Source organism: Ramularia collo-cygni, assembly GCF_900074925.1.
Source record: "Ramularia collo-cygni strain URUG2 genome assembly, contig: RCC_scaffold04, whole genome shotgun sequence".
Lineage (NCBI taxonomy): Eukaryota > Fungi > Ascomycota > Dothideomycetes > Mycosphaerellales > Mycosphaerellaceae > Ramularia > Ramularia collo-cygni.
This window is the reverse complement of record NW_019716258.1, coordinates 1466576-1488296: the sequence shown is the minus strand read 5'-3', so window position 1 is coordinate 1488296 and position 21721 is coordinate 1466576. Positions and strand designations below refer to the sequence as shown.

Below are 21721 nucleotides of genomic sequence, written 5' to 3'. Positions count from 1 at the left end.
ATTAGCCGCGCTATCGACTTAGAGTACCTACTACAAAGCTAGAGGGTACGCCCTATAAAGGAACTAGCCCTAATCGAGCAGGCTAGCGCTTAGCTATAATAGAGAAGGGACGATTTCGACTAGGCCCGAAACTGCCTTCTCTACGCAGATATACTCTTTAAACGCTATTACGACCGCACGGTAGCGTAGAGGTACTTTAGCGTTAGTAATAAAGTCCTCCTATCGGGAAAGAACATCCGTACTAAGCGGCCTAGCCGTAAGATAGATAACAAATATCTCGGGCCCTTTATAATCCTTTAACGAATAGGTACGATAGCGTACAAGCTTAACTTGCTACTAGCAATAAAGCGCTTCTACCCTATCTTCTACGTCTCCTTACTAGAACTATACACCGCACGAGATAGCTTTATACCGCTACTAGTAGAACTACACGAGGATAGCGATAATAAGGGGGGGGGGGAAGAGTTCGAAGTAGAGAAGATCCTTAAATACGAGGATAATACCGATAGTAGTAGAAGGAAGTACTACATCTAATAGAAAGAATAGGCACTATAATACGATAAATAGTTATAGGAGGAGGAAATAGGGAATGCTCTAATTCTTATTACTAAGTACGAGGCCGCACGAAGGCGAAATAGAGGTGCCGTAGAGCTACCGTAGAGCGGGGTAACTGCCTTAGCACTAAAAAGGAAGAGAGGGAGACCTTCTAAAAGGAGTCGTAAAGCATAGAATGTAGTTTCTTTTATATAGAGTTTATTACTCTAACCGGCTTAGTACTCTCCTTTAGAGGTATAATAATATCTAAAAAGCAACGCTTAGTACTCTTATTAGAGGCATAATAATATCTTTAAAAATAACGCTTAGCACTCTTAGTAAAGGTATAATAATGTCTTAAAACGTAAAGGTACCGTAGAGCTGCCGTAGGGCGACCTAAACGGTACTCTTCCCCTACTAAATTAAACGCCGAGTACGGTTATTAGGAAGGGAGATAAGAATCGCGTTCTTAGTAGYAGYATCTACGACTATATTCGAGGGCGGACCGCCGCTACTACTACTACTATTACRGTAYATCTCCTAAGCYRCCTTACGACGCTTTAYWRCCTCGATATCCCTCGTAGCCYACTAGTTCTAAGTCGGCTAATTAGCACTATTGCCCTTCGTAGCACGCTTTACCTTYTTAATAATGCCCTTAGACTCTATATYRTTAAGGTAGTCGGTACCCGTCTACTTCGTACGACGATAGAACTTAGAAGCGTAGTTACGGAAGCGGACCTTAYRACGGTCGCGATCGTTACTAGGGGGAGTCTTCTCGGTAGTACGACGAAGCTATAAAAAGATTAGTAAGGGTGCTATAGAGGTGCCGTAGAGATATATACGTACTCTAAGATRTTAGTAGCACGAGCTATCTTAGATAGYAGAGGATAGYACTAGRGGCGGGACTTATTACCCTTATAATTAGTRYAGTTATTAGGAGACTACGARGCGTAGTCGTAAGGGCAATTAAGAGGTAATTACTTCGCCTTRGTAAGGGTGTTCCGGTTACTAGTAACGGKRGAGTAACGACGAAGACACTCGACTATACGCGCGGTTAGTTAAAAGCTACCGTAGAGGTACCGTAATATACGTACGATAGTACTAAACTCGAATATCTAGCCGAGGCTGCGCATTAGTAGGGAAGCGGGTAACCTTAGTAATAGGCTCGTTAGAGGTATTAGTCTCGCCTACGCTATAGGCCTAGCGAGGGAGAGTCGTAGACATCTTACTACCGCTACTAAGCTAAGCGGTTATACTGTTCTATAAAGTGCGACGATTATTATAGTTACCTATAATTGTCTAAGGGCGACGCCGTAGCCGAGGAGGGGAACTATAAAGAGTATTTAGATAACGCTAGTAACGCTCTAGATTACGGCGAATATCGAAGGCCTCGTCCTTAGGCAAGAGGGGAAGGATGCTACTTAGCAAAGGGCGTAGTAGTAGAGTAAAGGTAATAGCGGAGTTAGATAATAGTATTAATAAAGGAGAATAACCTATAACTAACGAGTGTTTTATAGCAGAAGTAGAAAAGCACCTTAGCGGCACCTTAAAGATAAGGTTACACTACCTACATAAAAAGGAATACAGAAAAAAGTAAATATAATAGGCTTTATAAGGAAAAATAAGTGAATTTTCTCGGCTTCTAACACTTAGTAAAACAAAAGTAAATAACCAAATTCACTTATATTGCTTATATTACGCTGCTGCACCTAAGATAAGGCGTAGAGGTACCGTAGCGGTACCGGGGCTATAGTCCTTTAACTATAGGAAACAAAATGCGGAAAAGTGCTCCGGGATAGGGCACTAAGGGGGGGGGGGCATACTATAAGGGGACCCTAAAGGAGCGGGACACCGCCCTTTAAACCCTTACCTAGGGAATCCCTCTTAGAAAGAATAAGGGAATTACACCCTTAGCAGGATTTCCCTATATAGATGCGACGGCTAAAGGATAACTCTACGGTACCTCTACGGCACCGCCGAGCCTAACTAGTACCGGGCGCAATCCTATAAAAGGGCAATATCCTTATTACCTGTTCCCTTTCGCTCCCTAGGTAATATCGTATATATCTAAGAATTACTGCTTAGTATTAAGACCCCCTATTTACAACACCCTTACATTTAGTATTTAGATCTATATATATATTAACGTATATTTACGTAATATCGTCTAGTATTACGTAGGAACTATAGCTAAGACGAAATTCTCTGTCTTTTACTAATACCTCTTAACTACGTACGAACTCGGCCGTACGCCTTAGATTATTAGAGCTAACTATAGAGTTAAAACATTAATAATAGTAGATGTATATCTAATATTCCGTAAACATTAAGAGGGCTATAACCTACGCTTTAATAAAGCTTTCTAGTATATAACGAGTAAGGGCAATAACACGATCGAATACTAGTAGAGCGAGCTTACGAAAGTAGCTATTAATACGTAGCGCGATTACTTTATTAACCTACGTAACTCTAGCTTATATAGTAAGGCCGAATAAAGCGACCGTATTACGTTTCTCGTAATATACGTCCCTATTATCCGTACTATAGTATAGCTATTTATAGATATTTATAATAATAGAAGCATCCGTATATAATACGAWATCCCTAATTACATCCCTAGTATACTACGAAAGCTCTATAAATATCCAGAGTTAAATAGTAGGTACTTCTACGGTATTAGGCTCGATACGGATAATCTAACAATATAGTAGTAGATTAAGCGAAAGAATAAATTTAGTAAGGCTCTCGCTACGGCTCTTAGGCGCTCTCCGGCTCTTAGGCGCTCTCGGATACCTCTAGCTAACTATATAGATCTCGTTTCCTACCTCTCTAAGCCTATAATATAATAGATTAATACGGAGCTAGCTACTAGGGGCTTTCCTTAGCTTTTCGATAGTACTAAGTTAGATAATAATAGCAATAAGCTTTATATATAGGCTTACTAGTTCCTTAGCTATTAGATAGCTAAATACCTAGCTAATAGCGGGGTTCTTAGAGAGTTCGAACGCCCTAGATAAGAAGTAGGCCTATAGCTAAGAGGTCGTACCGTCGAATTCTTCGCTATAGTAGAGCATGCTCTCTAACCTAATATTAATTAATACGTTCTTATTATTATTATTATTATTATTATTATTATTATTATTATTATTATTATTATTATTATTATTATTATTATTATTTTTATTATTATTATTATTATTATTATTATTATTATTATTATTATTATTATTATTATTATTATTATTATTATTATTATTATTATTATTATGTCCCCGTAGATCCCCTTCTACTCTCGTACTAGTAAGAAGCACGACTATAGTAATAGCTTTTACTAGTAATACGGATATAAGAGCGCCCTAGAAGCGTAGCGAGAGGCTAAGGGCGCCGTAGGAGCGTAGTAAGAGCTTAAGTTCGACGATCCCCTTTCCTCGAACCCCTTTACGCTATCTACCTCCTCCGCCTCCGCCTCCGCCTCTACCTCGGCTATAGGCTTTTACGCTCTAATATCTTCTCGTATAGAGCCTATACGTAAGGCTAGTATAGTAAAGAAGGCGCGCTAGCATACTAACGCTAGTTCGAACCCTCTAAAGCAATATATAGTTAATCCGACGACGCTACTAGCTATAGTAGCAAATAAGCGAAAGGAGGCGGAGAAAGGACCTATTAGGCTTAAGATTACTATTATTTACACTCTAAGTAAGATTACTATAACTAGTAAGCTAGCTTTTAAGTACTTAGAGCCGCTAGAGCCGTATAAATAGATTATTACTAATTTCGAGGATAATATTAATACGTTAATTAAGGTAAGAGCCCCTTAGGAGCGGCTAGAGTAGTTCCTTACCTAGCTTATTAAAGAGGATTAAGGAGCCGCTATAAGAGCCTATAAGGAGCTATTTTACGACATATACGTTGCTATAAGATATAACGATAATACTAACTAACCTATACGCCCTAGTAAGAGTACGTCTACTACGGACAATATTATTACTATACTTAATCCTTTCCGTATAATAGTAAAGCTAACTACGAGGAACTTTAGGGTTGCTATATATATTATACTATTACTATACAAACAGCAACAGTTTAATAAGCCTAGAGGCTATATTAAGGAATAAGAAAGGGAAGAGGCTAGCCGTACGCTAGCTTACGGCTTCTAATATCTACTAGGCTAGTAAGTTAACTCTAATAGATCTATAGTAAGGCTAAGCCGAAGCCGCTCTTAGCCTGCTTCTAAGGGCGCTCTTACTACTCTAAGCCCTTAGCCCTTAGATTTAATCGAGCAATTCTTACTAAGTAATGCCCTTAAGAGCGCTCTCGCTATAGGCTCTTAGTAGCCCCTAAGCCCCGAGCGACCTTTACCGAGCCCTCTATTAAGCTACTACTCCGAGCCTACTACTCTCGTAGAGCACGAGCCTACTCTCGTATAGCCTAAGCCTAAGCCTAAGCCTACTCCGCCTACTCCGCCTATCGATAAGGATATAATAAAGGCGTTTATAGAATTTATTAAGGCTAGAGGGACCGCTTCTAAGGTAAAGATTAAGCGGCCTACTACTCCTTTAGCTAGCTAAGGCTCCTTATCGACTAGTCGATAGTATCTACCGATCCTAATCTATAGCTCTAACTCTAAACCGGAGGATTATAGCTTTCCGGATATATTAGAGCTAAATGCTCTATAGGACGGTAAAGGTAAGGTAATAATAAAGGAGGTTATAATATTAGGGGATAGGTATATAGTTATTAAGTAGGAGGATATAAACAGGGTAATAGATAAGGTTACCTACGAGAAGGGAAAGGCGAAGGAGGTTAAATAATTGCTACTATCGAAGCTATTTTTATACGAGGATCTTATTAGAGAGCTATAGGAGCTAGTATAAGAGCTATAGGAGCTAGTATAAGAGCTAGTATAGCTAATATAAGAGCTAGTATAGCTAGTATAGCTAGTATAGCTAGTATAGCTAGCTACGGCGAGGAAGCGTACCTATCTATAATAGCTATCTAATAGATAGCTTAGACTAAGAAAGGAGGCGTAAGGTCGATCTTTATACGGCTCTTAGTAGGCTCTTATAGTAGCTCTTACTAAATTTCGATAACTTTTCTATATATATTAATCTTTAATAAAAGGCTTATACTATAAACATTATAGGGTAATAAGATAGGTATTATTCGCGCTTAGCCTAGTAATTAGCTAAGAAAAAACAGCTCTCGACCGCTTCTAAGGGCTCTCGACTACTCCTAGCCTTTTAAATCGCTCTTAGTTCCTATCTTTCTTTTAGATAGCCGAAAGATAGGCTACTCTCGACTACTCTCGTCCGCTCCGTAAGCGTACTATTACCTATAGTTCCTAAACGCTAGCTAGGAGCTAAAGCTCGCTTAAGTATCTTAAGCTGTTTGCCTTAGATAATTAACTACTTAGCTAGAAACTAGTTTTACCGCTCTAGCGCCTTAATACGCGCCTTTAACTCTTTAGTCCTAGGCTGCTTAGTAACTACCGCCTCCTTATTATTCTTATCTTCTACTACCTTAGCCTTAACAGTCTAATTAATTTAGGCGTTATATGCCGTCTTACCCTTATTTAGATAGTATCTATAGCCGAGTCCGTTCTTAAACATCCTATAGCGCTAAGAGCTAAGGCGGCGATATATATTGTAAGGGATAGCGTAGTCGAAGCCTTAAAATATTAGCTATAAGAGCTAGATAAGAGCGCTCGAGAGCTAGACTTACCGTCCTTAGTCTCTATTACGCGCCCTCTATAGTTAGCTCTTATAAGGACTTAACGGCCGCTTTTACGCTTAAGGCGCTTACTAGACTAGGCCTTAACTATAGCGCTATCCTATTTCTCGTCGCTAATATACTAGAAGTCCTTCGTATTAGTTATAGTAGGTTTACGGAAGTCGCTAAGGTCGCTAGGAAGTTAAAGTAGTATAGGCGGCGCTATAGGAGCGGTAGTAGGAGCGGTAGTAGGAGTAGGCGTAAGAGCGGTAGCGAGGCTCTAGACGTATAGATTAGTATCCGCGAAGCTATATAGGTTAGCTATGTTCTTAATAATAATATTAATAGTTAGTATAGATAAAATAAATAAAATACGATAGCGATAGCAAGGTTAACTTACTACCTTACTTTACTTACGCTTACTGCTTTACTATACGGTTTTTTACTACCTCTACGGTACGTAGAGGAGGCACGGATATAACGGAATCAATGGAATTAATGGTTTTGATAATAAACGACTAGTGCTAGATATGAGTCGCGGCCGGACGGCTAAAAACTCAGGTTGCCGGCTGCCATCCACGCCGCTCCTCTTCAACATTATAAAAGCAGGTTCCCCAATTGCGGGTGTTCGATGTTAGAGACGCCAAAACCGGGCGTTAGGTAATTCAGGTTTCGAAAGTCTCGACCACGGCATGTTCTAAGTTCCTAGAACCCGTTTTTTTTTTCTAGAAACCGGTGGTTTGCACCTCTAGATCCTCAACGATACAAAGGCAGAGCATAGAAAAGCTTGAGGCCTCAGAGTTTCCGGATTGATTATGTGCAGGGTGCTTATGAGTGAGTAAGCCAGGCCGAGCATATAACGAAGATTGATCACATGTCTCGAGATCTCGAAAAGGCCACAGCATCACTATAGAAAAGCCAAGAATGCTTATGTGCATGGTGCTTACATTCGACGTCACATACATTGCTCGAACRAGACCGCTTCATTGGCAAGTCGATATATATAACAGTCAACTACAGACTACAACGTTGAACTATTCTACTCTCTCCATCCGACAAAATCATCTACACGAATCGAATTACCCCCCCAAGTCCTCCAATATGTGGTCCCCTTTATGTTTGGCCGTCAGCATTTCCACTTTTCTTCTGGGTGTAAAGGCCATGCCTACATCTACTACAGGAGCTGGCTTCAGCCTTCGCGAGGTATGCTTACTTCTTTCTCCGCTTTGTGACATCGGGGAACAATCGTTGATTTCCAATTGATATCACAGAGGAGCCCAATGGAATTTCGCCAAAATGCCGTTTGCAGTGACTATGCATGCGCTATGGATACCGACTGTTATGGACAACGTTGCGGAGCCTGTAATTTCCCGTTCGGGACTGGCCTTGGTTTTTGTGGCTGTCCTCCAGAGGGATGCTAGGGCGGAGCACCAACTGTGTAGATTGTCAAAGAGAGAAGGACTCTGGTTCGAGGAGAGAGAGATAGCCGTTGTGTAGAAGGAGGCGCTGGAATTTCAAGAAATCTGTTGGGACTGGCAGTCGATCATGTCGCTGGGCTAAATTCTGGATATCGCTCTTGCTATTGAAAGCTCAAGTTTCACACCCTCGCTAGACCTTCGTTCTCATGCTATGCCCGTTTAATGATGTCTTTGAAGAAGCCGCCGCCGGGACTTAACGATGTACAAGATCAATCCTTGCTTCAGTGCTCGTACCCATTTCAACAAGTAGTTGAATAATCAGGTAAAAGTCCTTCTCAGCGGCAGAGTGTAGTGGTGTGTAGCCAAAAACATTGTGTATTCCAGTGTTGGCACCGTGCTCTAAAAGTATCTGCACAGCCGGCAGCTGGCCATGATTCGCTGCCAGGTGAAGAGCTGTATTGCCGTCTGCATCTTCTGCATCGATGATCACGTTGGGCACTTGTAATAGTACTTCCAGAGATCGATTGTTCCCGCGTTCTGCAGCCAGATGAAGAGCTGTCTTCCTGGAGTAGAGATTCCGCTCTGTACCTTGAGCAGTGGCTTCCTGTGACGACTCAACTTTTGTCCTGCACTGATGATCGTCATACATACCGGTGGAAGACGTGGGCCGTTATGAACTTCCAAGGTTTGACCTTTGCCGCAGGCGTCCATCCTAATCGCTGGAACGTCCATGAAGAACTGTGATTGTTAGCGTATTCCCCTGCTTGCCAAGCACACACTTCTTCCAAGGAGAACTGCTTACACTAAAGTCTCCACCGTCGCTCCCCAACAGCCTCAAGGCCTGCTCCTCCAAGGCACTTATTTCCGGGCTCCAGTTGAGTGATTCAGCTGTGGGATCCTTGTGGCGATTTTCCCACAGCAGGGACTCTTGACTGTTCCACTCCGTCGAAGGCACATCGGGCGTGGGATGTAAATGCAGAGTTTCGGAGGTCGATATTTCTGAAGGACTACTTCCACTATCGAGTCTTTTGTTACCTGTTTGGCTTCAGCGAGAGCTGTGATCAAGGTTGGACGGTACTTCTAACGAAAGGTTCGCTGTGCCGATCGATTCTGTAGTCTCCGTCGCTCAGAGATGGGCTTGCGCGCCGGCTTCATTGTGCTTGTCCATGAATGAGACCAAATCCAGGCCTCATTTGTCTCGGGCGAGCTAAGCAGTTATATCGTCGCTGAATGTCTATGCGTCATTCCAATGCAACGTGCTGTGCGTCTCGTGTGGATATCGTCCTAGTCGCCATCCTTGGGCTTGGTTAACTTGCCGCAATCCCCCATGACTTTGAATCCTTTCAAAGTCTCAAAAGGTGGCAGCTTCCAGTCTTGCAACGTGTATGGTCAGYGTCCAACACGAAATCCTTTGAGGTGGAGCTGAGCAAGCTTTTCTGGCACTCTGTCCCGCGGGAAAGTGGCATGCGGACATGTTGGCTGTGATGAACTGCAGACATGCAGTAGTCCAGAGTTCCAAGACGGATGACGGCCCCACCGACGTACTATAATGCCGGTGGTATCCAGTAGCACCAACGCAACAGCAAGAGCAGCTCTGTGGCTTTGGAGGCTGCGAGTGACAGGTATGCTTGTCTGTAAACAATGGAGTTGGGCAGTGTGGTGATTGAAGTGAGGTGCAGTTTGAAGCCTTGGGGGTGGCGTGGTGTTTCTACTGCCATGTGCGGACGATTTCCCCAAGGATGGATCGGCATCATGCGTGATGTGATGCCATCCCATTGGCTGTTCGGAGAAGCATAAATCGTGGAGTTCCAGGCACCAGTCTGTCATGATAATACCTTGACTTTCCAATTCGACAGGTAGTATAGGAGCTTTCCTTGGCCTGCTTATTTCATGTGCTTACTGTAGTGAAATAACCTAGCCTGCTGAGCGCGGCCCCGGCAGTCCCAGCCATCGAAGTTCAACAGATTTTGCGTCTCTTCTTTCTGTCTATACCTACTTATCCTGTTTGGTTCCATCAGCACACTTCGTTGCAGAGAAGCTGTAAGATGGCAGAGACTTGGGATCCAGAAGAGCTGTCCGCGATCCTCGACTCGACTCAGCCAAGTCTGAGCCAAGCCGAACACGATCCTACATTTCCATCACGGTCTCAAGAATACGAGGACATGATTCGAGCCATCACCCCCAGCTCCCCCGAAGGACGCATTATACGCACGCTCCAAGGCTTTCTAGAGGACAAGTTGGACACAAAGACCGCTGCCGACATTCTTGCCTCTACCATGTCTCGTCAATGCTCATCTGAAAGCCGCGACGCTTGCAGTCTCTGGGGCCAGATCTGTCGCCGCGGAGAAACTTGGCCCGAGCAGAAGCTCGTCCGTCTGGGAGACTTGGTAGTAGAAATGGCGAAGCTGTCATATGCTCTACCAGCCTATCCGTACGATAGCGATGAACCAGTGCAAGGTTCCAGCAGCTTTAAGGAGCTACCTGGATTTGGCCAAGAGCTCGCTGGCCACCTACAAGGTGAAACACGATAGATGGCCTTTTGGAAGCTACAGTCTGACATCTACGTCAGGTCCAAAATGTTACGGCCTGCGTTTCATGCCACCACTTGATGAACACGCAGATACCGCTGCTCGAGCACCAAAGTCAATGACGGATATAAAGGTCGATGCGTCTGTCCCCATTGCCGTGAGATCTCTACATCGGAATATCAGTACTTTCGCCGCAATCCTCAGCCGTCACTATATACAGGGAAGTCTGAAACCGAAGTGTGTTGACAGCCGTGGATTAGCATGCTATACAATAGTAGCCGCTCTCGAGCACGAACTCAGCGAGAATGAAGCAAAACAAGGCGCAGACGGATTGACGACAATGCCCGATCAAGACTGGACCGCTTTCAGAACTCCACAGCCAAGTCTGGAGATGCCAGCTGCCACACAGTGGCTTTCCATACTCGGGCGTGGTCTGTTTGATGGCATATCTAGTGCAATGCATCCTCCGGGTCCAATCTGGAGCAGACTTGGCGGTAGCGACGAGATTACAATGGAGCGATGACATTTTTGGCGTCAAAGGCTTGTAACGCTTGCGGAGACAGATATCATTCTAGGGGACGGCATGAGAGAGTTGTGCAGCAAAGCCGCAGATCGAATGTAGAGGAGTTTCGCAAATTTTACATATATATACCTTATTTTTGCCACGATTTGCACATTCGACCATAGATGCATGAAAGCAAGCCATCCCGTCCGCTCTGGCCTATTGAACCATGTAATCCTTTGATCAGTACTCAGGTGGGTGACCACTGGGGAATCCCAAATGTTGAATGTCAAACTTCTTTTAGCACTTTTTTGCACTTTTTTGCTCATCTCCTCCCGGCAACCCCCTTTGGGGAACATCCCATCACGTACTCCTTACTGAGTACATGGACTGTGCCTTTGTATCGTTGAGGATCTAGAGGTGCAAACCACTGGTTTCCAGAAAAAAATCGGATTCTGGGAATTGAGAACATGTGCTTTCGAAACCTGAACTACCTAACACCCGGTCTTGGCGTCTCTAACATCGAAAGCCCGCATTTATGTGGGAGGTGTACAGATCGGCAAGAAGGCGAGCCATCATTTAGTAAAGATAATACGAGCTCATGTCGTCTTACACCATGCCTTCTCGATAGTTGATTTCCTCTTGCTCGTTCACAAGGAGTCTTAACGGAAAGCTCTCTTACTGCTTGAATGTTGGCTATCGCATTGCTGGCCACATGGACGATACATCAACCACTCGACTCAACAACCTAGGTGTTCTCCTCGTATCTTTACTCGACTCGAAACATCAGTCGCTATAGTGGTTTGCACGCTGCAGATAGCGTAGTAGTCCAGTAAGCGTTGCTTACGCTGCATACAAGTCTAGCATGAGGACTAGCAATACAATCCAAACCTACTTGTAGGTGCTCGAGGCCGGAGAAACTTCTCAACGTAACATACGCAAAGTAAGCATTGCTTTCAGTCTGCCAGTAAGCGAATATCGACTATACACCATGGAGCGCTTGCTACGTACATATATACGGTCAATGGTCGCTCATCTGTTGGAAAATTCATATCAAGCAGCGACTGAACAACCGATAATATGAAGCTTTCCCTCTCATCTTACCTCCTCGCCTTAGTGGTGGCCATTGGGCAAGTGACATCCAGTCCACTGCCTAGGAATGATACCGGCGCCATGCTGATGGACCGGGCTGATGGCGACTGGCAATGCGGCCAACAATGTACGTAACAAAGCAACTCAGCTCTGAATGTTTTGTTTGTGGCTTACAACTGCAACAGAGACCCCTCATCCGAAAGCTCGTGTCGATGCTGCGTACACTGAGCTTGAGAAACGGTATGCTAGAGGCCCTTTCATCACAGGCGCAAACTCTAGTAAGTTCAGCTTCTCGATTGGAAAAAAGTACCTTGCTAACTAACTTGAACCAAAAGGGCAGTACCCAGCGTACTTTGGCAATCGACAAGATAACCCTCCTGGTCCCGTCGTCTTCGAAAACGCTCAGTGCAACAATAACCCAGCTTTGATCGATTATCGAGAATTCCCCATCCTCCGTAACGGGAGAGCCTTTACTAATAATGCGGACCCCAAAACAGATCGTGTTGTGATTGCTCGAGTTGGAACCGCAGGCGAAACTCTACGCTGCGGACTTATGACTCATTCTGGAGCCCCTGGAAACAATTTCGTTCCTTGCAAACCCTTATAGGCGGATGAAATTTTCCCCAAGGGTTCAGGAAAAATTGTCTAGATAGATTATTGTAAATCGTCTTTCAGCACTTGATATCAGTATGACCATCATACCGGCGCAACTCCGTTCCTATTTTTTGTCGTCCTCAATTTTAGGTTGCCAAGATTCACATGCAGGTGGTGAGCACGGATTTTGAACTCCACAATGATCTTACAAGCTACTCGGTCCATGACAGTGTGAGTTAAGTAATGGAGCGTCTCCATATCTCGCCAATGGCATTTTTCGTCAATGATAAATTAGGTTAGTGACAATGCGATATCATTGCCAAGATCGCATTCAAATCCCAATGCGGATGCTCATGCGAGGGCGTCGAAGTTGTGGACGCAACAACGACTCTGATGACCGATAATCACTAATATAACATACTCTCACGACGTTGTATAAGTAACCCACGTCGTCCCGACTGGCCTCCAGTGTCTGAAAGTCCTCCCCTGAAGCTGTGTATCAACAATCAGACTCTGCACATTTTCGCTGCGTGTTACACAAGTTTTGTCGCCGTGGAATTTCTCAAGGACACGCTGATCGGAGGGTTGTTCGTCTCCATTGGTGGCCTACTGCCCGTAATGAAGCTCAAATGAGTGGACTTGACGGTGGAGACTGCCATCATCATTGCTGGAAGCGACTTCAATTCACGATATTTGCACCGGAGACTAATGGCAGGCTCGGCAAGAGAGCTTTACTTATTGCTCTGTCACAGATTTCATGTACAACTGAATCAATGAACTCGTTTCTCTTGTGATACCAGTCACTCAGTCTTGACCTACTTTTCGACTTAGAACTCGTGATATTCCCGAGCTACATTTACGGACAAAGCTTTCTCGCCTCGATAATAGTACCCGCTTTGACAGCAAGACAAGGTAACATCTATTAAGTTCGCTTGCACGAAAGATGAAGTCTATCGGAGTGTGTGTAGACAGAGCCGTAATCGACTAACCCATTTAGAAAAAAGTATGTACTCACTTACCTGTGAAATAGTCCCTCAATCCTAACGCTAGCGATACTAAGAAATCGCAAAAAAGCCGCTATATAGCGTAAGAACGTCCGTACGAGCATGCTAGCTATCTCAACCGCGGGTAGTTGCCGCTAGACTATAGTGTAGTTGTTGGTAGATTGTTCCTAAGATTCCTCCTCTAAGTTCGCACCAGAGGGAAGCAAAGGAAAAGTAAAATAGAGGGTACATTCAACCACACCTAGGTCTGGCCAAGCCACTAAGACCCTCCAGAATAGAGTCGATAATCAACTCCGATCGACTCCATAGCCAGACCAACAGTCCGCCTCGTAAATACCAAGAGCTACGTCTAGAAGCACTTGCAGTCGCCGTCAGGTGTGCTACGATCAAGATTAGCATATACAATTCATTGTAAGAACGAGAGGCAAGAGTCTCATACCAATGCTCATCCAAGCCTGAACCAGCGGGGCAAGAATTACGCTCTCGACACCATTCGTTAGGATCCGCTTGATGTGTGCAATAATCCTCGGGCTAAAAGTACACATCATCTGCGTTAGCTCAAGTAATACAGAAAAGCTAGGAATGTAAGGGAAGGGAAGGGAAGGTGTACTGCGGCTGCTACCATTGGGGCCACAAGGCCGATGGCGATGGCGATAGCGATGATTTGAGCGACGAGTTTCATGYTGTGCACTGGTAACGTTTGGTGCATTGATATCGTTACGTTCGGTCTTTGTGCGTTTGTGGACAGAGAAAAAAAAGGTGTTGATGTTGCTTGTGAAGTTAAGGAAATGGGATGGAGGCTGGCGGATAGCTGCCATGATATATACCTTGTATCTGCACGGTCACGAAAGTCAAAAAAGGAAAATCTCGCAGTGGAATCCTTGCTAACTACGTAAATGAATTCAAGAAACATCATCAACATCAACGAACGAATTCGTCATAACTCACCATTTCTATTCCCCTGCCATCGCCGAGTCCGAGCTTCATTCAATCAGTGCCATTCCATTCCCACCTTTGCCCGCTCCGATTCCGCCTCTCACAGGAATACAACTTTTCGCACCAAGCGTAGGATCAAGAATAGCATTGCTCAAAACTTGCCCTATAGTATTCCAGGTCTGCCCTATTTCGGGTTTGCCCTAAGCTGATTCAACCTCGCCCTATTCTTCACTGCCTGTTCCTGGTCATCAGGACCAAAAGACTCCGGAGGATCAATCCCATTAATCCTCCACAAAGCAGCAGGACTCTCATGCACGCAATACTCCAAGTGAAGACCGCGGTCCGTGGTATAGGGCATGAGGATCTTGTCAAAGGAATCCTTCATCCTCAATGCGGCTGCATTGTCGGTGGGATCCCAGTGTCGAGCCACGTGGGTGATTTCGACGAAGACGGTTGTTGAGATGGGGTTGCCGCCTGTGTAGAATTCGTTTGGAGTTAGGGGGAAGAATTGGATGTTGACGTAGTAGTCTGGTATGCCGTGGCTGACGTAAAAGGCTGTTGCGGCCCGGGCGATGGCGAGCCTTTCGGAATTGTCGGTGAAGATGTCTGGGTGGTGGTGGAATTTCCAGATTGGCATGGTGATGGTGATGGTGATTGTGGTGGATAATATTTGAATGAGTGAATTCTTTTGTTGCCAGACTTGATGATGTGTTGGTGGAGATATGATGTGATGGTGTGTAGTTTATATAGGATTCCCTGTAGGCTTTGGGGCCGATATGTTTTCATAATCCATCACCAAGCTATGCATCGACCGGCTTTTCTTACGTCCGTAGTCTCACTCGATAGTAATCATCTCGTTCTTGCAAGTCTCTGGGATTAGTGAACCGGCCACGGAATTTCCAAAAGTACTTTCTGCTGTATGATTAGTGAACCGACTGGGGTCATTTCAGAAGTAATTCTTGTAGGTGCATAGTATTAGTGAGCCCACCGCGGTCGATTCGGAAGATATCGTTAATCAAAACCGAAGATGAKAGCGGAGACTACAGTCCCAACTCAGATCCAACACCCACCTCTGCCACTGATAGTATAAGTATATGTCGCAAACCACCACGACCACTTTAATTTTCACATCCATTGAAACCCTTCACTTTCCACAAAGAGTCGTGCTCAAATGTCATCCCTTCGAGCAGCTGTTTTCGTGGCGAAACCTATACCATTGGAAAGTCCTGGTTTCGTAGCCAACTGGTCGCCCATTTCATGTACATTGGTCTACGACGAGAACCATGCTCTGCTTGTAGATACTCCAATTACAACCGAGCAGAACGAAGAGCTAGTGAGCTGGATTTTGAAGATAGCGCCAGGTCGACAGCTGGAAACGGTGTACATCACTCACGGCCACCCAGATCATTGGTTTGGTCTCCCAATCATTCTGAAGCATTTCCCTCATGCCAGGGTTCTCGGCACCCACGGAACGATCAAGCATGCCAAAGAAGCCGTGGAACCTGAAGCCTTCTCTCAGACGTGGGGAGCCTGGTTTGGAGAGAACATCMCGAAGCCTTTCATCTTTCCGGACCCTTTGCCAATTGGTAACAAATTTCTCATCGGGAGTAAATGGCAATGTGAAGCAATTGAAGTCGGACACTCGGATACGCACGACACAACGATCCTCTGGATTCCAGACCTGAAGCTCGTGGTGGCTGGAGATGTCATCTACGGACAAGTTCATCAAATGCTAGCTATTGCCACAACTCAGGAACAGCGGGACGAATGGCTGAGTGCGATTGATTTGGTGGAAAATCTTAAGCCATTGTATGTTGTGGCTGGTCATCAGCAAGCTGAAGAAATTCATGGGGCCTGGAATATTGCCTCTACGCGAGCATACATYAAAGACTTTCAGAGGATATTGGAGGAGGAGGTTGGACGGAAAGGCTCGGTTGAAGGGGCTTATGATAAGATGATGAAGCTGTACGGCGACAGAGCGAACCCTGACGTGCTGAGAGTGAGCTATACTCTTACCTTTACAGCCATGAGTAAGTAAATCGCAGGGATCGCTCAGTTTTGCAAGGATCTGGTTAGCGATGGTCTTATGGCGGAGGTATGTACACTTCCATAGCTCTTTAAGCTGTCCATTTCGAAGTCCGCGCAATACGTCGTTGTGATTTGTAGACCCTGCGTAGTATACTCGTCGTTCTAAAGGCCAAGGGGTTGACATCGAGGGACAGGTGGGCTCTTTGCAAGCAAAATCGACCAAGCAACTTCTTTGTTCGAATTTGTTCTGAAGCAGAAGGGTTGGAAGCGGAAGGTATCGCGCGAAGCTCCAGTGTCGTGGATATCGACATCGTGGATGGGGTTGGTCAAGATGTCAGGATCTTGAATGGAGCATGGCTTCCTCCAACGTCACCCGGAGAATCCAGACCAGAGCTTCCAATATGAGGATTCTTTGGTGGCCAAGATTCGTTTGTTCTCCATTAGATTGTCGATCAGCTGAAGTTGAGCGACCATTACCCGGAACTTCATTCCTAACAACGTCGCCATTCGTCCCTGGGTCGATAGTAGTCGACGAAAGCTGAATGATAGATCTATTCGCCGCATAGTCAAAGATATGTGTGTTCATGACCTTTTCTGTTTGACCGAACGCCATTCAACCAGCAAGCTCCCTACAATCGTCGAGCAGCCTAGTGCGACTGGCAGATACCAGGTGGTAGTCAAGCTGTCGCTAATCCTAGCAAACAGTTCATCCCATCGTTCCATTGGCACTCCTCTCTTTAGATTGCCGAGTCCATTCTCTTCGAGGAATTCAGGAGTCAAGCCTGGGACAATGCCTTGTAGACTTGATAGCAGTCGGTTAGTGAGAATGACATGGACAACGGCGATGAAAACCGCCGGCCCAACATTCTGTCCGAATAATATAACGCCAGTTCCAAGATTCACGTCCTCAGGACTGAGTGTTGTCTGCACGGCTGCAATTGAACCCTGGAACCCGATGCCGCCGCCGAAGCCAACAAACCCCGAGAAGAGGACGATCTTGGTTAGAGTGGTGTGCAGATCAAAAGTTGTCATTAAGCCGGCTGCGATGGGCATGCATATGGATCCTAGTATCATGAAGGGCTTGTAGTAGCCGAAAGCGGAAGTACCGATTCCTTGTATGAACAATCCGAGCATCATTCCGAAGAGGATTGGTATCATCAGGTAGCCACTCTCACTCGGTGTCTTTTGATCGAATTGTCATCAGCAAGGAGTCTTGAAGAAATTGACAAAGGTGAGATCTTACGCGAGACCGAACAACTTGGTAATAAGTTGGAAGATAATACTCGAGGACATTCGTCAATGAGTTTGTGAATGWTGTGAAGATGAAACCTGCAATGACATTCCGATTCCTGAGTATGCGGAATGGAAGGATAGCCTGATCTTCCCGCCTGTGCTGTTGGAACAAAAACGCAGCCATCAGTACACCAAAGACAACGAACAGGACGATAACCCGGGCATCGGACCAAGGATATTTGGTCCCCGCCCAGGAAAGTGCCAGGAACAAGGCTGTGWGTGATGGAATACACAGACAGGTGCTGAGAAGATCTAGCTGCCTGAGCTTCTCCTTAAAGCTGAGCCGGTGTGCAGGACGTGCTGGCGAGGTCGGGAAGACGAAGAATATCACGGCTAGTGACATAGCGCCGAGGGGAAGATTGATCCTGCGACTCCGTCTCAGCAAGTCCGGTCGTGCTTGGGACAGACATGACTTACCAAAAGCACCACCTCCACCCTAGAGACTGCGTCAATGCACCGCCCACYATGGGCGCTGCAATAATTGCCAACGACTCCACGCACGCCCCTGAACCCGCAAAGACCGGACGTTTCTGCAGTGGTAGGATCTCTACCAAGATAGCAAAGCAGCCAGAAAGCTGGCCAGCAAATGCAACACCATTGATCGCTCTGCCGGCAACAAACATGGGAGACGACGTGGCAGCGGCACACACTAAAGACCCAATCAGGAAGATTGCATTGCTTACGAGGAAGACTGATTTGCTGGGGAAGAGGGTGTAAATCTTCGCAAAGGCAAACTGCAACGCACAGCTACATAGCCGGAATGCAGAAGAGTACCATCCTACATCGGCCACAGTATTAAAATGATCGGTAATGCTGGGCACAGCTGTGGCGACGATATTTGCATCCAGACCACCGAGGACAAGGACCATACATGTTGCGAGATATGTAATCCAGAATTTGCTACCCGTTGGGTATTCGGGCTCGACCTGCTGCGTAGATTCGCTCTCGACGAAGTCTACGAACGGAGAGCATGTTCGAGCTTGTGTGGGCTGAAGTTCAACGTCTGGCTCGGCCACACTGCTGTCTCTTGTTGGAGGAGTGACTTCTGTCGTTGTTATAGTGGCCATCTTGCTGGCGAAAGATCATAGTCTACAAGATTGATGGAGAGATACGTTTGTTGTAGCTGTGAAACTACCGAGGCATGTTTATTCGAAAGTCCTTTGCCGGATCCCGAAAGTAGCCCTAATCTTGTCGATTTCGTGCCAGGGGCTTTTGATAATTTGATGTCAAAAGCCCTAAGTATTGAAAGTAGTAGGACCAGATAGATGGTAGTAGTCGTATCACAGGCGCTGAGCTGTCAGATAGTTCCAACTTTAGGCAACGTAGCTATATCTGGCCACTTACAACTTTGGCTCCTATAGATCATGGACTATAGGGCTGTATATCAACGCATACGGCCTCGGTGTAACAGGCCGATTGGTCCTACCAGATCCTTTGATTCCAAAGATCTCTATACATGTACACCTCAACCGCTCTGCTTTTACCGACGCAGGCCATGATTATTCCCTACGGGGTCAGTGTCTCAAATAACAAGGACCCCTGTCCTACTTGTTGCCGCTGACTAGCATCCGCGCCTCTCCGCGCATACTCAACATCTCTGACATGACCATACCTTCGTCTCTCCGCTTCATCCTCTGAAAGCAGAACCATTAATCACCTCCCACCGCAATCAATCATGGCCTCAATCCTTCACTCCAGCTCGCCTCAACTCTGGCACGCCGCCGGACTCCTATCACTGTTCCCCCTCACACTGGGTCTCATCGGTGTGGTGAATCCCGCTAACGGCTTCACCCTCTTCAATTTTGGAAAGCCCTCGACACCCGAAGCGCAGAAGCTCGGAACCAATTTACTACTCTTCTGGGTTTCGCGAGATCTCTACATGGCAGCGACGTGTATGGCGGCATACGCGGGTGGGAGTCGAACGACGATGGGGTACACTTATTTGGCTGGAGCTGGAGTGGCGATTTGCGATGGCATTATGAGTCAAAGGCAGATTGGGAAAGATGCGTGGAAGCATACGATGTGGGTTCCGGTGGTGGTGACGATGGCGGGAGGTCTGCTGGGCTGGTTCGATGCGTGGGTTTAGGTAGTACCTAGGGGTCTGTTCGGTTTGGAACCAAACAGCACCTGACGTCTGATCTACTTGTAAGATGGGCCAATGGGAATTTTTTCATCTCAGATCGAAAGGCCACAGCTTATTCGCCTTTTCCTCCGCTTGTTGCACCGTCTCATCCTGTTCCCGACTTTCGATACATGCACTCACGAATTCAGCGTACTGCTCTCGATAGATTGGGACGACTTCATCCCATCTTCCTTCCTCAATCCAGCCATCTAGTTCACAGCGTAGCAGTCTCGAAAGAAACGCCTGCAGTCTCTGCGTGGATTCCAAATGGTCTAGCTCCACACTTAGTGACTTTATGTCCTCTTCACTCGGCTGATAGGGACAAACGCCTGGAAGGCCAAGATCACTCCACTCGTTACTCACATCCGTCAGCAACGAACGCAGCAAAATCGGCTCGTTAGAACATCCCGAACTAACGTTGGCGAGATAGCGGCAGAGAGCAGTGTTCAGAGTCGTCGCCTTGCCCAGCTTCGGACACAGAAGAATCATGACGGCCCAGGTTTTCTTGCAGCGCCGAGCATGCGCTTGTAGCTGCTCATGAGGGTCGTGAAGAACGTCTGCGTCTAGTGTCTTGTCTAGCAATGGCTCCTCCGCGAAATCCGGTGTTTCTGCAGCATGAACAAAAGAAGGCTCGATTGCAGCAGACTGCCAGTCAACGATACCCAGAATCTTTGTCGGATCGTTTGGGTCGACAAAGATATTGCGTGCGTGTAAGTCGGGGTGGAGCAGCAAAGGGCTGCAGTATTCCTGGAGGGCTGTGGATTCTCCAACAACGTCTAAGATCTTCCTGCTCGATTCCAGAAGCCGTGAATGATTCTCAACTGTTTTTCCGGGAGACCCGCGTTTGTCTATAGTCACTCTACTAATACGACAGAGAGCTGCGAAAAAGGTAGACAAGCTTTGCCCTGAGGGGGATCAGCTGACAAGAACAAAAAGCGGTGGTGTATGCAAACGTACATGGACCTTGCGAACCCAAGGGAATCGTGTCTTGAATCGTTAGGTCATTGTTGTAACCCCAAAATTGTCGGCCACAGTGTGGACCAATGCAGTACTCCTCATCGATGGGGAGCGATCCTGTGGGCYTTTCCGCTGTGTTGAAATAGAGTGAGCCAAAGGCTCTAAAGTCGAGAGCGCATAGTTCTTTCACCAATCCTGCCACAGATTCGATGAGTTCAAGATGCTGAAGCTCGGTCATTCTGCCCCAGATATCTTTCAGAGCGACGCCAGACATCCATGATGACATATTCGATCCCCACTGATCCACTCCCAGACTTCGAGCTCCAAGCGAGAACCCGAGGGACAGGCACATATGTCTTGTCTTTCACTGTTTTTGCAACATGTCAGCTTATGGTCCCGGATCTCGAGTGGTTGGGGGGCAACATACCATATCTCAGGGTCGCTACTTCTGACATGGTCGTCAAAGCAGCGGGACCGGCGAATTGCATAGGTACCTTTGCAACGACCTTTGCTCCGTTGTCCAATTTGATGATAAACACACGGTTGAACCCGCCTTCTCTTTTCTCACAAGCCACAACCTCGCGAGCACCATTACTGCACTTTACTGCCACATTGAGTAAAGCCTCGAAATTAAAATCAAGTCTTCTGGCCTTCTGCCGTTGTTCGTCTCGATCTAACCAACGTCCGCGCGAGTAAGAGTAAGGGTCGAATGCTATGTCTTGTCAGACGAAGTTTCCCTTGAGTGGCGAATCGTGCAACGTACGCGGAGAAAACTGACTTGCGCGGTATCGCATCGCAAAGCCTCGGACCAAATTGAGCTGCCTTGAAGTCGCATTAACAAGTTTCGTGAATCGCAAGATAGGCATCATCCAGACTTTTGGACAATGGCATTKGCCAAGCAGCTCCGACCTGTATTCGGGAAAACGGATATCCTACGCTACTAAGCTCGGATCCTCCCGTCCCTAGATCCGTTAACCCTTTACCTTACCCCGCTATAATATTAT

The 21721-nt window shown here is 46.1% G+C and overlaps 8 protein-coding genes; 2 read left to right on the top strand and 6 right to left on the bottom strand.

The window, feature by feature from the left end:
- Positions 1 to 7914: 7914 nt before the first annotated feature.
- On the bottom strand, positions 7915 to 8816 carry RCC_03675 (uncharacterized protein; the record flags this gene model as incomplete). XM_023768962.1 has 4 exons in its annotated part: positions 7915 to 8265; positions 8313 to 8399; positions 8464 to 8696; positions 8747 to 8816. 4 exons carry the CDS (start codon positions 8814 to 8816, stop codon positions 7915 to 7917), a joined length of 741 nt encoding a protein of 246 aa, XP_023624730.1.
- Positions 8817 to 9706: 890 nt separating this feature from the next.
- RCC_03674 (uncharacterized protein) lies at positions 9707 to 10712 on the top strand (the record flags this gene model as incomplete). XM_023768961.1 has 2 exons in its annotated part: positions 9707 to 10178; positions 10231 to 10712. The coding sequence occupies 2 exons, from the start codon at positions 9707 to 9709 to the stop codon at positions 10710 to 10712; spliced, it is 954 nt and encodes a 317-aa protein (XP_023624729.1).
- Positions 10713 to 13730: 3018 nt separating this feature from the next.
- Positions 13731 to 14063, bottom strand: RCC_03673 (uncharacterized protein; the record flags this gene model as incomplete). XM_023768960.1 has 3 exons in its annotated part: positions 13731 to 13761; positions 13821 to 13912; positions 13992 to 14063. 3 exons carry the CDS (start codon positions 14061 to 14063, stop codon positions 13731 to 13733), a joined length of 195 nt encoding a protein of 64 aa, XP_023624728.1.
- A 438-nt stretch (positions 14064 to 14501) lies between these two features.
- RCC_03672 (uncharacterized protein) lies at positions 14502 to 14954 on the bottom strand (the record flags this gene model as incomplete). The annotated part of the gene is made up of 1 exon (XM_023768959.1): positions 14502 to 14954. One exon carries the CDS (start codon positions 14952 to 14954, stop codon positions 14502 to 14504), a length of 453 nt encoding a protein of 150 aa, XP_023624727.1.
- A 1973-nt stretch (positions 14955 to 16927) lies between these two features.
- On the bottom strand, positions 16928 to 18705 carry RCC_03671 (probable permeases of the major facilitator superfamily; the record flags this gene model as incomplete). XM_023768958.1 has 3 exons in its annotated part: positions 16928 to 17527; positions 17589 to 18003; positions 18056 to 18705. 3 exons carry the CDS (start codon positions 18703 to 18705, stop codon positions 16928 to 16930), a joined length of 1665 nt encoding a protein of 554 aa, XP_023624726.1.
- A 608-nt stretch (positions 18706 to 19313) lies between these two features.
- Positions 19314 to 19724, top strand: RCC_03670 (uncharacterized protein; the record flags this gene model as incomplete). The annotated part of the gene is made up of 1 exon (XM_023768957.1): positions 19314 to 19724. One exon carries the CDS (start codon positions 19314 to 19316, stop codon positions 19722 to 19724), a length of 411 nt encoding a protein of 136 aa, XP_023624725.1.
- Positions 19725 to 19808: 84 nt separating this feature from the next.
- RCC_03669 (uncharacterized protein) lies at positions 19809 to 20955 on the bottom strand (the record flags this gene model as incomplete). XM_023768956.1 has 2 exons in its annotated part: positions 19809 to 20665; positions 20718 to 20955. 2 exons carry the CDS (start codon positions 20953 to 20955, stop codon positions 19809 to 19811), a joined length of 1095 nt encoding a protein of 364 aa, XP_023624724.1.
- Positions 20933 to 21511, bottom strand: RCC_03668 (uncharacterized protein; the record flags this gene model as incomplete). XM_023768955.1 has 3 exons in its annotated part: positions 20933 to 21084; positions 21145 to 21429; positions 21481 to 21511. 3 exons carry the CDS (start codon positions 21509 to 21511, stop codon positions 20933 to 20935), a joined length of 468 nt encoding a protein of 155 aa, XP_023624723.1.
- Positions 21512 to 21721: the final 210 nt, after the last annotated feature.